Genomic DNA, 13,768 nt, shown 5'->3' with positions numbered 1-13,768 from the left:
CCACCTGTGTGGCATGGGAGTGCCTTCCTGAGTTAGATGAAGAAGTGCCATGCCGCCTACCCCTATTTCTGGTCAAGCTGCCTTATGCCCTTGTGGCGCATTAATGTGTTGACTAGATCTGTCAACTGCTGCCTTCCGAGCAGGGGACTTTGCTGACCATAACAAGGAGGAGGAACAGAGAGACTGGCATGTACCCCCCGGGGCACTGTCCCCTTGCCCAGATAGTAGCATCCTCAGGTCTGAGGCCAGAGCTCAGGACCCACCTACATTCTGTACTATAAAGTCCTAGGAGGACACTTTTTTTTTTTTCCCCCAGGCCTGGAGAAATGGCCTTTCTTAGCATGGTGAAAGAGGCCTCTCACTTGGCTTGGCTTGGATGTGGCCCAAAGTTTAGGTCTTGGACTCAGGATACTGATTTCACAGGCTTGGCAGGGAGGAGGGGCAGAGGGCGGCTGCTTTCCTGGGCATTCCCTTTGTGCCCTGTACTTCCACATCCTCAGTGCTGGTATGGTCCCTAGCTTTGACGTCCTTATCCTTAAGGTTCCTCAGATCCACCACAAACTGGCTTCCCCATCCTCCTTCTCTGACACCTTTGATGTCCCTTTATTCTGCATCTGCCACCTAACTTTTCTCCTTGCCCAGTGGCTCATCTCGAAGCCCTTTCCCTTACTTGCCTCCCCTCTCCTGTTGTCCTTGCCTGTCTTCCAGAGCAGGGTCTGACTATTTGTTCTTCCCCTCCCTCTGATAGGCCAAAACAGAAGAGCAGATTGCAGCTGAGGAAGCCTGGTATGAGACAGAGAAGGTGTGGCTGGTCCATAAGGATGGCTTCTCTCTGGGTGAGTCTCAAGAGGTTGGGTACAGATCTGGGACTCTTTGGGCTTAGGGCTGGAAGCAGGTATATCTCTGGGTCTGGTAAGGGCTGGGGGGCAGGGGTGAGCAAGGAGAGGCTAATGACCCAAGGGGAGGAGGGGAGGACCTAGAAGAAGCCAAATAGGGTAGCAGAAGCTTCCCAGGCCCATGATCAACTGTCTGTGCCTTTTCTGCAGCCAGTCAGCTCAAGTCGGAGGAGCTCAGTTTACCTGAGGGGAAGGTGCGTGTGAAGCTAGACCATGATGGAGCCATCCTGGATGTGGATGAGGATGACGTAGAGAAGGTTTGAAGGAGGGAACAGGAGGGAAGGCAATGGGCAGGACAGGACAGGCCTGTCCTTTATGGTGGAGCCAGGATTTGCTTCTTCATTGCCCACCTGTCTATCCTGTTCCATGCAGGCTAATGCTCCCTCCTGCGACCGTCTGGAAGATCTGGCCTCGCTGGTGTACCTCAACGAGTCTAGCGTCCTACACACGCTGCGCCAGCGCTATGGCGCTAGCCTGCTGCACACCTATGCTGGCCCCAGCCTGCTGGTTCTCAGCCCCCGTGGGGCTCCTGCCGTATACTCAGAGAAGGTGCCACTCCTTCCAGGCTACTGTGCTGACTTGTGGACCTACTCACCCATCATCCACTCCACTTCCCCTTGCTCTCTGCCCTATCCCTTTAGTGTCCACTGGGCTCCTGTCCACTCATGGTTGACCTTGGGAAGAGGAGTTATTTCAAAGGGTGGGGCAGAAGGATCTCCTGCAGACTTTAATGCAGTCTAGGACTTGACTAGTATCTACATTTCCATGCATACCCTTGGCCTCACAGTCCCTGGGTACCCCTGGAGTGAAAATTCAGAAAAAATGTAGACCTGGGGGTGAGGGGTGTCCAGGTGGAACCAGCTAAGAGCCTACCCCTTCCCTCCATATTTCTCCTTATCAAGGTGATGCACATGTTCAAGGGGTGCCGGCGGGAGGACATGGCACCCCACATCTATGCTGTGGCCCAGACAGCATACAGGGCAATGCTGATGAGCCGTCAGGACCAGTCTATCATCCTCCTGGGCAGCAGTGGCAGTGGCAAGACCACCAGCTGCCAGCACCTGGTGCAGTACCTAGCCACCATCACAGGCACCAGCGGGAACAGGGTGTTTTCCGGTGAGGCAGGAACAGCTGGGAAAGCAGAATGGATGAGGAGGGGGGTCAGGAGGGAGGATACTCCTAAGTTGCAGCTCTTTTTCTCCCTGGCTTCTCTATCCCCTTGAAACCCTTCTGTCCCTGGGCAGTTCTGGTCTGAGTAGCCCCAAGCCTTCATGCCTCTGGAGCCCACAGCTGGGGGAAAGCTGTCCCTGGCTTTCCTGATGTCCCCTGGGCCTGTGTTCTGCAGTTGAGAAGTGGCAGGCCCTATACACCCTCCTGGAAGCCTTTGGGAACAGCCCCACCATCATGAATGGCAATGCCACCCGCTTCTCCCAGATCCTCTCCCTGGACTTTGACCAAGCTGGCCAGGTGGCCTCAGCCTCCATTCAGGTGAGGGGGTGCTGCCCAGGCCTTAGGGTAGTGGGAAATGGGCTGCTAGTTTCATGTCCTAGAAATCATTCTCTCTCCAGTGCCTCACTTTCCTGGGATTTAGTCCCAATTAAATGGACCTGGCACAAGAAGGGCTGGTCTGTGCTGCCCTCTAGGCCTCCTGCCCAATTTCCTTATCCCTCTTGATCCTGGGGCTGTGCCCACTATGTGAGATCCATGCTCAGGGCCTTCTCTCAGGCTGATGTCACCAGGCCCAGAAGAGCTTGTCAGTCAAGTAAGGCTCAGCCAAGGTTGACCTCCTCCCATGCTAATTGAACTTTCTCCCTACAAACAATCATTTCTCCAGAAAGGCTGGCCCCTAGGCTCTGGGCAGGGTGACAGACCTACAGGAACTGGGCCCATATTCTTCTACCTACCCCTGGTTTCTGCCTCCTGTTTGACCCTGGCGTGACCTGGCTGCTGGTTGAGCACCTTGGGAATAAGCTGCAGCTGCTTATTCCTAGGGCTAGAGGATCAGAGTCCTGGTTCCTTATGCTCTGGGATAGGAGGAGGTTGATCCACCACCACCCTCCTTCCTCATCTTGTGCTATGCTACAGACGATGCTTCTGGAGAAGCTCCGTGTGGCTCGACGCCCTGCCAGTGAGGCCACATTCAATGTCTTCTACTACCTGCTGGCCTGTGGAGATGGCACCCTCAGGTGAGGTTGGACAAGGGTGCAGGAGGGGCTCTGGACTTCAGCCCATGACTGGGCTCTTGGACCTCACTGACTGGTTACCCACAGTGCTGTATGTTCCTTCTCTACTGAGTGCCAGCCAGGCTCTCAGCTGGGCCTGGGGATGGTGAGATGAGGGAGACACAGGCCCTGCCCATCAGAGTTCCCCGGCCTGGGTACTGAGTCCTTGCTGTATGGGAGGGCTACAATAGACCCTTCAGTGTTCCCAGGGCCTTCCTGAAATCTGTTACCCAGTAAGACAGATCTGTAGCGGAAAGCTCACCAGGATGCAGGTGGTGGGTGACTTGCTCTCAGTCACACACTAGTTTAGGGCTAAGCTGGTATGAGTCCACCCTGGTTCCAAAAGCCCAACTCTTCTCCAGTGCCCCCAGGTGGCCCCCTCTGTCCTGCTGGCTACCCTTGCCATGATTTTCCCTTTAGACCTTCAGACGTGCTGTCTGTTCATTAGACAAGGATAAATGATGGGGCCAAGCCTTGCCCCAGACATTATCTTCTTTAACTCTTCTCATAACTGAGGCACAGTCTGTCCTGTTGGGACTTGTCCTTCAGGCACGTTCCCTGCTTCTTTCCAAGGGTCTGGCTGGACCCTCTCTCCAGGGCCTCTCAAGTTACCTGTCCTAGAGAGGCTGGTGCTCTTCCCAGGCATCTAAGCCAAATAGGAAAGGTAGAGCTGGAGTCTGGAAACTGCATCTGTTTGTCTCCGTCCTGGGAGGGAGATGGTTGTGGCCCAGGGAACAAGCCCCTTGCTGATGCCTCATTTGTACCCCTAGGACAGAGCTCCACTTGAACCACTTGGCAGAGAATAATGTGTTTGGGATCATGCCATTGGCCAAGGTGAGGGGGCAGTAGGGACTGGATGGCAGCCATGGACCTTGGGTATAGGAGGAGTCTCAATAGTACCCCATGGGTGGCTGTACCCAAGGTCTGCCCTCCCTGAGGGTCCAGCAGCATGGGGACATGCTGGGAGCCTCTCTGAAGTCTGACACCAGTACGCCCATCTATCCCTGCAGCCTGAGGAGAAGCAGAAGGCAGCTCAGCAATTCAGTAAGCTGCAGACAGCCATGAAGGTGTTGGGCATTTCCCCTGATGAGCAGAAGGCCTGCTGGCTCATCCTGGCTGCTATCTACCACCTGGGGGCTGCAGGAGCCACCAAAGGTAACCTGCAGTGGAGTCCCAACAACCTGCCTCATTTCCTGGAGGATGTTGTGGAGGCCCTGGCCACTCCCAATTTGTTTTTGCCCTGCATAGATTCAGCTGTTACGAGACACCCCTCTGTTGCTTGTGCCCCTTCTTGGTCCCTGAAGTTACGGCAGAAGACCAGAGAAGCATTTCTGTCAATAATGGCCTGAGGCGTGGTCATAGTGGCAGGCTGGGTGCAATGTGAGGAATGGGTGGTTGGGCTGGGGCTGAGAAAAAGAGAAGATGCTCTCTTGGAACAGTCCCTGGAATAACTTTCCTTCTTATTCCCTTCCTAACAGAGGCTCCCGAGGAGCAAGCGGGTAACTGAACTTGGCCCGCCTTGGGGCATAAGGGCTGCCTTGCCCAGTCTTGGTGCTACCCTGGGCTCTTTTTGGGGGCTGGGCTCATTTTCTCATAGCATAGGGGACTGGTCTTGGGAAAAGCCCCAGGGTTGAGGGTAGAAGGGGAGCCTGCTGGATGTGGGGCTTCTTGGAGTCCCTGGAATAGCTGCTTCTCCAACATGTTTTGAATCTGGATCCTAGAATATCTCAGGATGCTAATGCCCCCGGTGGGGCTTCGATGGGGTAGGACAGATTTGCTTCCTGGGGCTTCCTGAGGCCAGTTCTCTACAGTCTTCTTCCCTTTGGATTTGGTAGCCCTGGCTCTTGGTCTTGCATGTCAGGGTGGAGGCCACTAGGGGGCAGCAGGCACCATAGTGACGATGGTTTCTGCCAGCTTGTGAATGGCTATGGCTGGGTCTTGCTTGGGAGAGCTGTTGCCTCTCTGGGAGATAGCATCGGAGGGCCTCTTTACTCGCTTTCTCCTGCTGTTTAGAGAAAGGGGATGCTGGCTCTGAACAGCACCTTGCGCTTTGGCTTTGTCTTTTCTCTGGGGTACAGAGGGCCCCAGTGTGCACAGCAAGAGTGGGAAAGTGGTGGTGGTGTATGCATGAAGGAACAGGTTGTCTGGGTGTCCAGCCCCTTATGATCCCAGCAGGTGGCACACATGCCAAGAGGAAGCAGGCTCTTGGTTAAAGAAGTTGTCTTCAGACATTATGGGCAGGAGGGTGGACAGGCATATGACTGTGTCTTAAGAGTTCTTTACTATAAGGGGTTCAAGCCTAATTTCCTCTGATCCTCCTCTGTGGTGACTGTATGTGGAGTGCTTTGAGTGATGAGCCCTGTTGTTATCAACTCAGAGCTTACAGTACTTTCCAGAGTTGTGTGTGTGTGTGTGTGTGTGTGCACGCGTATACACACACACACACACACACAGAACATCATTGCAGGTCTCTTTCTGCAAAAAGAGTCAGTGTGAAGACATCCACAAGCATACTCCTTTGAGACTGTGAATGTGTGTGTTTGTCTCCAAAGCTGGATGTGGTTGTGTTTTCTTGCCTGCTCATCCTTATAAACCCCTACCCCCCACAGTCCCTTCCTGTGGGCCTGGCGGCTCAGTTGATGACTGTTTGCTAATACACTGTTTTTCTTTGCATGCTGCATGCTGGTCCTTTGCCTTACAGAAGCTGCTGAAGGTAAAACCTTGTTTCTTGTTAGCTTTCCCTAATTGCTGTGATTAGACACATGTTGGCTGAGGCACATATATCTGTGTGGGCTGTTCCGTTTCCCCTGTGGCTGTGTTGCCTCCCTACTGTTTAGCCTTTGAGATGTCTGGTCTCCCCTGGGGCAAGATAAGGAAGAGAGGGGGATGCTAATGCATCCAGGAAGGTGTACGAGCTAGTACTCTCTCATGCTATGTTTACCACAGGCACAAGTGTTCTTCTGACTTTGTCCTTCTCCAACCCAAGTTGGGCATCCTTGGAAATAAAGGGATTTTTGCAGCCGACTGGGTACCCTCTGGTGGCAGCCTATGGAGTTGCCTCCTTTTTTAGGACCTTCCTATTATTTCCACCCCCAAGGGACACATGAAGTACTGGCAGTGGCTGGCACTCCATATTCCCATGAAGGCCATTGGGTGTCATTAGGGCTGGCTTTTGCCTCCAGGAGATGCCTGCTCCCCAGTCCTATGGGAGCAAGGGAGTCAAAAGGCACAGTGGTCATCAGTCAGCCTAAAGAGAAAGACCCAAGATGCCAGATCCTTATTTCTACCCCACAGCTGGGCGCAAGCAATTTGCCCGCCATGAATGGGCCCAGAAGGCTGCATACCTGCTGGGCTGCAGCCTGGAGGAGCTGTCCTCGGCCATCTTCAAGCACCAGCACAAGGGTGGCACCCTGCAGCGCTCCACTTCCTTTCGTCAGGGCCCTGAGGAGAGCAGCCTGGGGGACGGCACAGGTACCCTAGCCCCTTGCCTGGTAGATGTGATTGGGAAGCCTTACCTGGGGCTTGTTGCCATTCTGGAGGTGGGAGGGACTGCTGGAATGAATAGATGTTCCCATCACTGGGAGAGGTCCAGCCCCAGGACCTCATGCTGGGCAGATGGAGTAGCCCAGGAGACAAGAGATAGAGCCAATCCTACTGTCCCATAGGTCCCAAAATGAGTGCATTGGAGTGTTTAGAGGGCATGGCATCTGGCCTCTACAGCGAGCTCTTTACCCTTCTCATCTCCCTAGTGAACAGGTGAGTACCAGGCAGACCCCATGGGGTTCCCTGCTTCCTGCTCTGGCCAAGGTGGTTTGATGGCTTTGTGCCTGTATTGGCTGAGGTAGGGCCATCATCCACCAGCAGAGGGCTCACTGTCCCTCTGGACCCTGAGGAGAGGCAAGTCCTCTCTGCTAGGGCCGGGGGTATCTGGGCAGGGATGGGGATTTGCTGCATGCCAGGGGCAGACCACTGGGGTCTGCTCTGTGATGTGGCATTGGCTAGCTCTGATTCAGGCTTTCCCGGTGAAGGGCTCTCAAGTCCAGCCAGCATTCGCTCTGCTCCATGATGATTGTGGATACTCCAGGCTTCCAGAACCCTGAGCAGGGTGGCTCGGCCCGTGGAGCCTCATTTGAGGAGCTGTGCCACAACTATGCCCAGGACCGGCTGCAGAGGCTCTTCCATGAGCGCACCTTTGTGCAGGAGTTGGAAAGATACAAGGAGGTAGTTCTCTACCCCACCCTGGTTGGCCCCACCTCAGCCTCACCTTCTCCCCAGGACACCCCCAGAGAGGTCCTCTGTGAATACAGGAAGTCACCACCTTCCCTGCTGCCTGCTTCTTCCCAGCTCTCTACTCCCTCTTTATTTCTGCCTCCTTCTGTGCTGTGGAGTGGGAATCTATTCCTGCCCAGTGGCCCCAGCCCTTGACCTTGGCTGAATGAAGCCTTACTTCATGGAAAGTGTGCTTTCCACAAAATTGAAGGCACACTCTGGGTCCCTGAGAGCCACTCCATGCCCTTCTTTAAGGCACCCTCCTGGGCCCTGTGAACTGCTACAGGGCAGTACCTGCCTCCAGATGTGTCTGGCCCAGTCACCACCCCCACCCCGGCTTTCCCCTAATCTGATAGGATGGTGGTTGATGACTTAGAGTCTCTCCCTAAAAGGGTGTCCTAGATGGGATCTGGAAATCCTTCCTCATGTGCAGGTGAATTGAACAAGCTGAGGAGGATATTTATCTTGGATGAGAGAAGACTTATGAAAATCACAACAGACAGTTATATTCATATGTCAAGGGTGATTATGAAATGGAGAGTAGGCATATACTGCATTGTCTAATCAACTGATTCAAATAACAGGAGAATGTAATTTTGGCCTAGTATAAAAAGAGGTTATGAGAATTTTAGCTGTCTAGAAATAGCATGTTACCTTGGGAGGTAGTGAGCAGTTTGTCATTTGGGACTCTGGAGGGAGCCCCTGCAAGAAATGGGAGGTTGGACTTGCTGTTCCCAGAGGCCCCACCCAACCTACTCATATGTTGTGCCCTGACATGGGGCCCCCATGATTAGTACTGCCCTGCCTTCTTTTCTTAGGAGAACATTGAGCTGGCGTTTGATGACATAGAGCCCGCCGCAGATGACTCGGTGGCTGCAGTGGACCAGGCCTCCCACCAGTCTCTGGTACGAATGCTGGTGAGACCTCAGTAGCCTCGCCTCTCATCTCCCACTCCTCTGCCTGGAGTAGAGCCCTCTCTGGCCACGCTGCCACTGAGGCTGCCACTGTGGGCCAAGGGAGGACCCCAGTCAAGCCCAGACATCAAGCACTATACGGTTATAGGGCTCTGCCCCTCAGCACTCACAGCCTGGCCTGGAAGATGGCACTTTCTTCTGCCTGGTGCAATGGGAGCTGGAGTGCCAGGCAGGCAGGAAGATGTAGCTCCTCTCTTACCAGCTGAGGCTCTGGTCTGCTTGGGGGTGAGGACTGAAACCCAGAGGATGTAGTCATTGCTTTCCATTGTCCTCAAGAAGAGGACTGATGCTGCCTAGCAGAGTGGAGCAAGGAGATGGCGCCTGCTCAGTCAGGGAAACACCAAGCTATAAATGCCCTCTGGGGGGCTGCCATGGATGTAAGCCCTCACTCCTCAAGTGAGCCCTTGCTCCTCAACCTCAGAGGCAGGCTCTGTCACCCTTTGTACTAGCATCTCTGGTACCTTAGGTGCCTGGGGCACTGGCTGGCCTGATGAGCACTTGGCATTTGGTGATTACCTTCAATTAGGGGAAGTGCATAAGGTGCTTTATTGGAGAATGACATTTTTGCTAGGCTGCTCAACTCCCTCTTCTGCTTTGATTCCTGCTCTGCTCTCCCCTTCCCTGCAGTAAGGCCCTGCTGGGCTAGCAAAGGGGGTGGGACTTGGGGACAATGAATCTCCCTCAGGGACAAGTGCTTAAAGTGCTCAAGTGCTGTATCTCCCCAGGAAAGTGGATTTCCTTTTTCTGACACCTGTATTCCCATGTGGCCTCCTGAGAGAGCCTTTGCCATTCCCTGAACACAAGAAGTATTTGTACATGTGACTCATGAACAGCAAGGAGTCAGATGTGTATGGGCCAATCTTTCCCTTCCTTGGTGTCCCTATCCGATGGGCCTAGGGAAGGGAAGGGGCCCACAGTGCCACTCACTATCCAATGGCTTCATTGCTTCTTCCTGCCATTCACCTCTAGCTACTGGAGTCCTGTTGTCACCCACAAGTCCTTGGCTACGTTATGCTTCTTTCCGGTTATCATACTGACTCCCTTAGGCAAGCTGCAGCGAGGACATGTGGGTACCTGGGGTCAAAGAGAGGGAAAATATCACTTTCCCCATTTTTCTTGTCCTCAGTCCCTAAAGGCCAGGCGAGAATGTGGTGTGGGTCTGTTCAGTTCTTTCTAAGGAAGGCAGGGGAATTCCATAGAAAAGGCACCTTCAGGCCATATGTAGCTATAGGCCTAGTTTGCATGATCTTCAGGGGGTATTAGAAATCAGAATGCAGTATTTTTACCTTCTGTTGAAAACTAGATGATTTATTAACACTAGGTTAGTGCTACTCTAGGACAGCAGCTGAGTGGCAGTTGTTAAATGAGGACACTTTCTTTCTAGCTTGTTCCAGTCTCCACTTGTTTTGGCTACCACATCCACGAAGTCACCTGTCACACACTTTTGGCCCTTCAGTTTATACCCTGCGGGGATCCTGCAGCAATATGAGTCCTCCCTAGGTTTTCTCCTTTCAGGCACCAGTGTTAACCCCACAGTTGTCATTTATGGAGAGCTTCCTTTGGGTCATGCACTGTCAGAAGCTTGCTGACTTTATCCCACTTAATGTGCCAGGGAGTGAGGGCAACATGGGCCTCATAAAAGCCCCTGTACCCTCGGACAGGAGGAGAATGGAAGGGAGCCTCTGCATAGGAGCTCAAGTAATAAGTCTTTGGGGCCTTTGGATCCAAGTGCCAGGAATCATCTCTTTCTCTCTCCTGGCCCTTCTTTCCTCTCATTACTGGCCTCCTCCACAAGGTGTCAGCATTGAGTGGCCAGAGCTGCATTGTGCTGGCGGGCTGTGTGTAGTTGTTTCTGGTATGTGGTTGGGGCCAAGACTTTGCCTCCTCTCCCACAGCTCCATGTGGCAAGCTGGGATTTCTTCCCTTCTCCATAGGTCCGTTCGCTGGCCCGCACAGACGAGGCAAGGGGCCTACTATGGCTGCTGGAAGAGGAGGCGCTGGTGCCAGGGGCCACTGAGGATACCCTCCTGGAACGCCTTTTCTCCTATTATGGCCCCCAGGAAGGTGATAAAAAAGGTAGGTGGGCATTCCTAGAGGATAGCTCCTCTGCTTCCTCTCTAGAAGACCTACCTGTGTGGGTCCAGATGGTACTCCCTGGGGTGGCTCACTAAGTCCCTGGGCTGTATGCCTGTCCCCTGACAATATGAACCTTGCTTTGCTCACTCTTAGGCCAAAGTCCCCTTCTGCGCAGCAGCAAACCACATCATTTTCTCCTGGGTCACAGCCATGGCACCAACTGGGTAGAGTACAACGTGACTGGCTGGCTGAGCTACACCAAGCAGAACCCAGCCACCCAGAATGCCCCCCGGCTCCTACAGGACTCCCAGAAGTAAGGACACTATTCTGTCTGTCCATGTCCTGTCCCCACAACTATTCTCTGGGCCCCCTTCCCATGGAGGTGTCCCAGAGGCCTCTCACCAGCAAGGTAGATAGTCTTCAGTTCCTGAGAGGCAACAACCAAGACCAGTTGGCCTTGAGAACATGGGCATGGCCTTCTGGAATAGAGGCAGGAGGCAGACATGGTTGGAAATACCCATAGTTTTCAATTTGAATAACACCCTCACGTTCTTCAGACAAGGCAGAAGGAGCTTTAGAAACCACTCAGTCGTACAACCCGTGTCATCCATTCATTGCATACATTATTGTGGGACATCTTCTCTGTGACAGGGACTTCAAGGTACTTGGCAGAAAGCAGTGAAGACTATATAAATCCTTGCCCTTGTGGAGTTTGCGTTCTAGCAGTGGGGGAGAGAGATAATGAACAGGAAATGTAATAAGTGAATTATGCAGTGTGTTAGCAGATGTCGAACTCTGACCTCTCCTGCTGAGCTGGAAACCCACTGCCTGGTCCTCCCTGGCTGGGAGAAGAGTGCATCACCCCCCTCTGCCCCATCTTTGCCTGTTCCTTGACTTCTGCCCACCTCAGATTTTTCCCTTCTTGTTGTTTGAAAATATCTCTCTTGTTTCTCTGTAGGGTGTGGGACATGTGACTCCAGCCCAAATAGCTCAGGCCCCTGGCCATAGCTGTCTGGGGGTGGTTTGGTATCCTGGCAGGAGGAATGGCCACTGCTGCCCCATGAATGTGACTCCTTTTTCTCCCTTACCCTCCTGCCTCTGGCAGAAAGATCATCAGCAACCTGTTTCTGGGCCGGGCAGGCAGCGCCACGGTGCTCTCGGGCTCCATCGCTGGCCTGGAAGGTGGCTCACAGCTTGCACTGCGCCGGGCCACCAGCATGCGGAAGACCTTTACAACAGGCATGGCAGCTGTCAAGAAGAAGTCGCTGTGCATCCAGATTAAGCTGCAGGTGGTGAGTATTCAGCCAGATCCTGGGTCCCTTCCTTACCACTGGCAGGTAGGCTTGGGCACTCTGGACACACCCAGGCTGTCAAGTGCCCACCCAGCATCCCACCCTACCTGGTCACTGCTGGTGGGGTTCACCTTTCAGCCCTGCTGCCTCTGAGTGGTCAGCCAGACCTGGGGAGGACAGAGTTGTCCAGGCTTGGCGTGTCCCAGCTGGTAGTGGGTCACCTGCTATCCTGTGAGCAGTGCAGGAGCTGGCATCAGTCCCTGCTCTCCTGAGCATGGGCCATCAGAGCCCACTGAAGGTGGTCCCTTCCCTTTTGGCAGGATGCCCTCATTGACACCATCAAGAGGTCCAAGATGCATTTTGTTCACTGCTTCCTGCCTGTAGCTGAGGGTTGGGCTGGGGAACCCCGATCCGCCTCCTCCCGCCGCGTCAGCAGCAGCAGCGAGCTGGACCTGCCTCCAGGAGACCCCTGTGAAGCTGGGCTCCTGCAGCTTGATGTGCCTCTACTCCGTGCCCAGCTTCGGGGCTCCCGAATGCTTGATGCCATGCGCATGTACCGCCAAGGTAAGGCACCTTCTCGTTTCATCCTGGGGCTCCCTTTCCTGGAGATTGCTGTATCCTGCCCTGCCTTCCAGATGGGACCCAGGAGCTGCTCCCCTCCCTCTCAAAATGGCTCAAGGTCTCCTTTCTTGTGCTCCTTCCTACCCTTGTGCCTTCTTCTTGAGTCTCTGTTCTCACCTCTCTCAGCCCAAAAGTGTTCCTTTCTCTATTTCTTTCCACCTGCCTTCCAGATTTAAGTATTTATTAATCCTCTTTCTTCCCCCCCCCATGCTCCATTGTTTTTTCCCACATCTCCCTCCTTTGACTAGTCTCTAGTGTGGAAGAGTCAGCTCTTCCTATAGCAGTAGACCCAGTGCCCTTTCAAAGCCATCTGTCCAGGGAGACGCCAGGTGCTAAATCTCTCTGAAGTACTTAAAATTCCCAAGAAATGTCAGGCATACCCTTTTTATGGACCCAGCAAGAGAAGGGAGAAGGGGAGGGCAGTAGTAGTAGTATACCATCCTTAGCGCATTTATAGCACACCAGGTTCTATTCACGACTCTTCCACACTTTAATTCACAACAACCTCTTGAGGTAGGAACTATCATCATCTCCAAATGAAACTGAAGCTTAGAGAAGCCAACTAGGTTGCCTGAGGTCACACAGCTCATGGATGGCTGAACCAGATTGCATCCAAGCAGGCTGACTCCACAGTCAGGCCTCTCAAGTAGGGTTTTGTTTGCTCAAGAAGTTAGGAGTAGCCAGCTTTCTGCTTTTTCCCTAGCTAGAAGAGCAGACAGGATCTTGTCCACCCACAGCCAGGTCCCCTTGAGATATCCCTATGGGCACCATCACTTTTCCTTAGCAGCCAAAGCAAGGAAACCGGCTCCCTGCCCTGCTCTAAATAAATCATTGATCTGTCCCCACGTCTTGATATGGAGTTGGTGTTTATTATTTCAAAACCAGATTGTTACCGCTCTGAACCAAAATCAATGTGCTTTACTCAAACAAGCAGATCGATGAGGCCAGCAGCGGCAAGCCCCCCCCCCCCATTCCCCATTCCCCGGCCCCCAGCCACCATCGATAGCACTGATGATTAATTAAGATGCCAAGCGTCCAGACCTGCTATCCCGGCCCATCAATTTAATTGCAATTCAGATACAATCAATAGCTCACTTTGTCTTGGCCTCTCAGCGGCCCCCGCCTCCTGTTTCAATTATCAGGCACATGCATCAGCCTCATCTCCCAGTTGGAGGGTTTCCCAGAGCTAGCTGGCCGGCCTGGTGCAGCAAGCCCCAGCTGGCCGACAGGAACCCAGGTGTGAAGTCCAGCTCAGCTTCAGCTAGAGCCTCCATGACCTTGGGCAAGCTATTGCTCCATCTTTCAGGCCAGTTTCCTTGCCTGAAAGATAAGGTGGATTTGGTCTAGGACCCTTTTCTGGTTTGAAATACGATGATTCTGTAGGAGTAGCTCTCCTGATCCTCTACTATGGGCTCTGG

General features: G+C 53.4%; 1 protein-coding gene across 17 annotated transcripts in view; it reads left to right on the top strand.

The window, feature by feature from the left end:
• The window catches only part of Myo18a (myosin XVIIIA), a 98,129-nt gene that overhangs the window by 51,072 nt on the left and 33,289 nt on the right, over nucleotides 1-13,768 (top strand). For 10 of the 17 annotated variants that reach the window (XM_058580055.1, XM_058580052.1, XM_058580049.1 and 7 more), the window contains 16 exons: nucleotides 749-836; nucleotides 1,047-1,153; nucleotides 1,269-1,445; nucleotides 1,799-2,012; nucleotides 2,242-2,384; nucleotides 2,982-3,082; nucleotides 3,889-3,952; nucleotides 4,129-4,273; nucleotides 6,413-6,589; nucleotides 6,784-6,874; nucleotides 7,147-7,339; nucleotides 8,206-8,304; nucleotides 10,296-10,437; nucleotides 10,591-10,750; nucleotides 11,543-11,729; nucleotides 12,050-12,293. In XM_058580055.1, the coding sequence (XP_058436038.1) occupies nucleotides 749-836; nucleotides 1,047-1,153; nucleotides 1,269-1,445; nucleotides 1,799-2,012; nucleotides 2,242-2,384; nucleotides 2,982-3,082; nucleotides 3,889-3,952; nucleotides 4,129-4,273; nucleotides 6,413-6,589; nucleotides 6,784-6,874; nucleotides 7,147-7,339; nucleotides 8,206-8,304; nucleotides 10,296-10,437; nucleotides 10,591-10,750; nucleotides 11,543-11,729; nucleotides 12,050-12,293 (2,332 nt within the window). Of the gene's footprint in view, nucleotides 1-748; nucleotides 837-1,046; nucleotides 1,154-1,268; nucleotides 1,446-1,798; nucleotides 2,013-2,241; nucleotides 2,385-2,981; nucleotides 3,083-3,888; nucleotides 3,953-4,128; nucleotides 4,274-4,662; nucleotides 5,832-6,412; nucleotides 6,590-6,783; nucleotides 6,875-7,146; nucleotides 7,340-8,205; nucleotides 8,305-10,295; nucleotides 10,438-10,590; nucleotides 10,751-11,542; nucleotides 11,730-12,049; nucleotides 12,294-13,768 lie in introns of those variants that run through there. The other 7 variants (XM_058580056.1, XM_058580054.1, XM_058580059.1 and 4 more) reach the window with 2 other exon arrangements.

The sequence above is a fragment of the Marmota monax genome, unplaced genomic scaffold (genome assembly GCF_021218885.2).
Source record: "Marmota monax isolate L192 unplaced genomic scaffold, Marmota_monax_Labrador192_F-V1.1 WCK01_AAM20220418_F8-fsc00138, whole genome shotgun sequence".
NCBI lineage: Eukaryota > Metazoa > Chordata > Mammalia > Rodentia > Sciuridae > Marmota > Marmota monax.
This window is presented reverse-complemented; position numbering and strand designations above follow the sequence as displayed.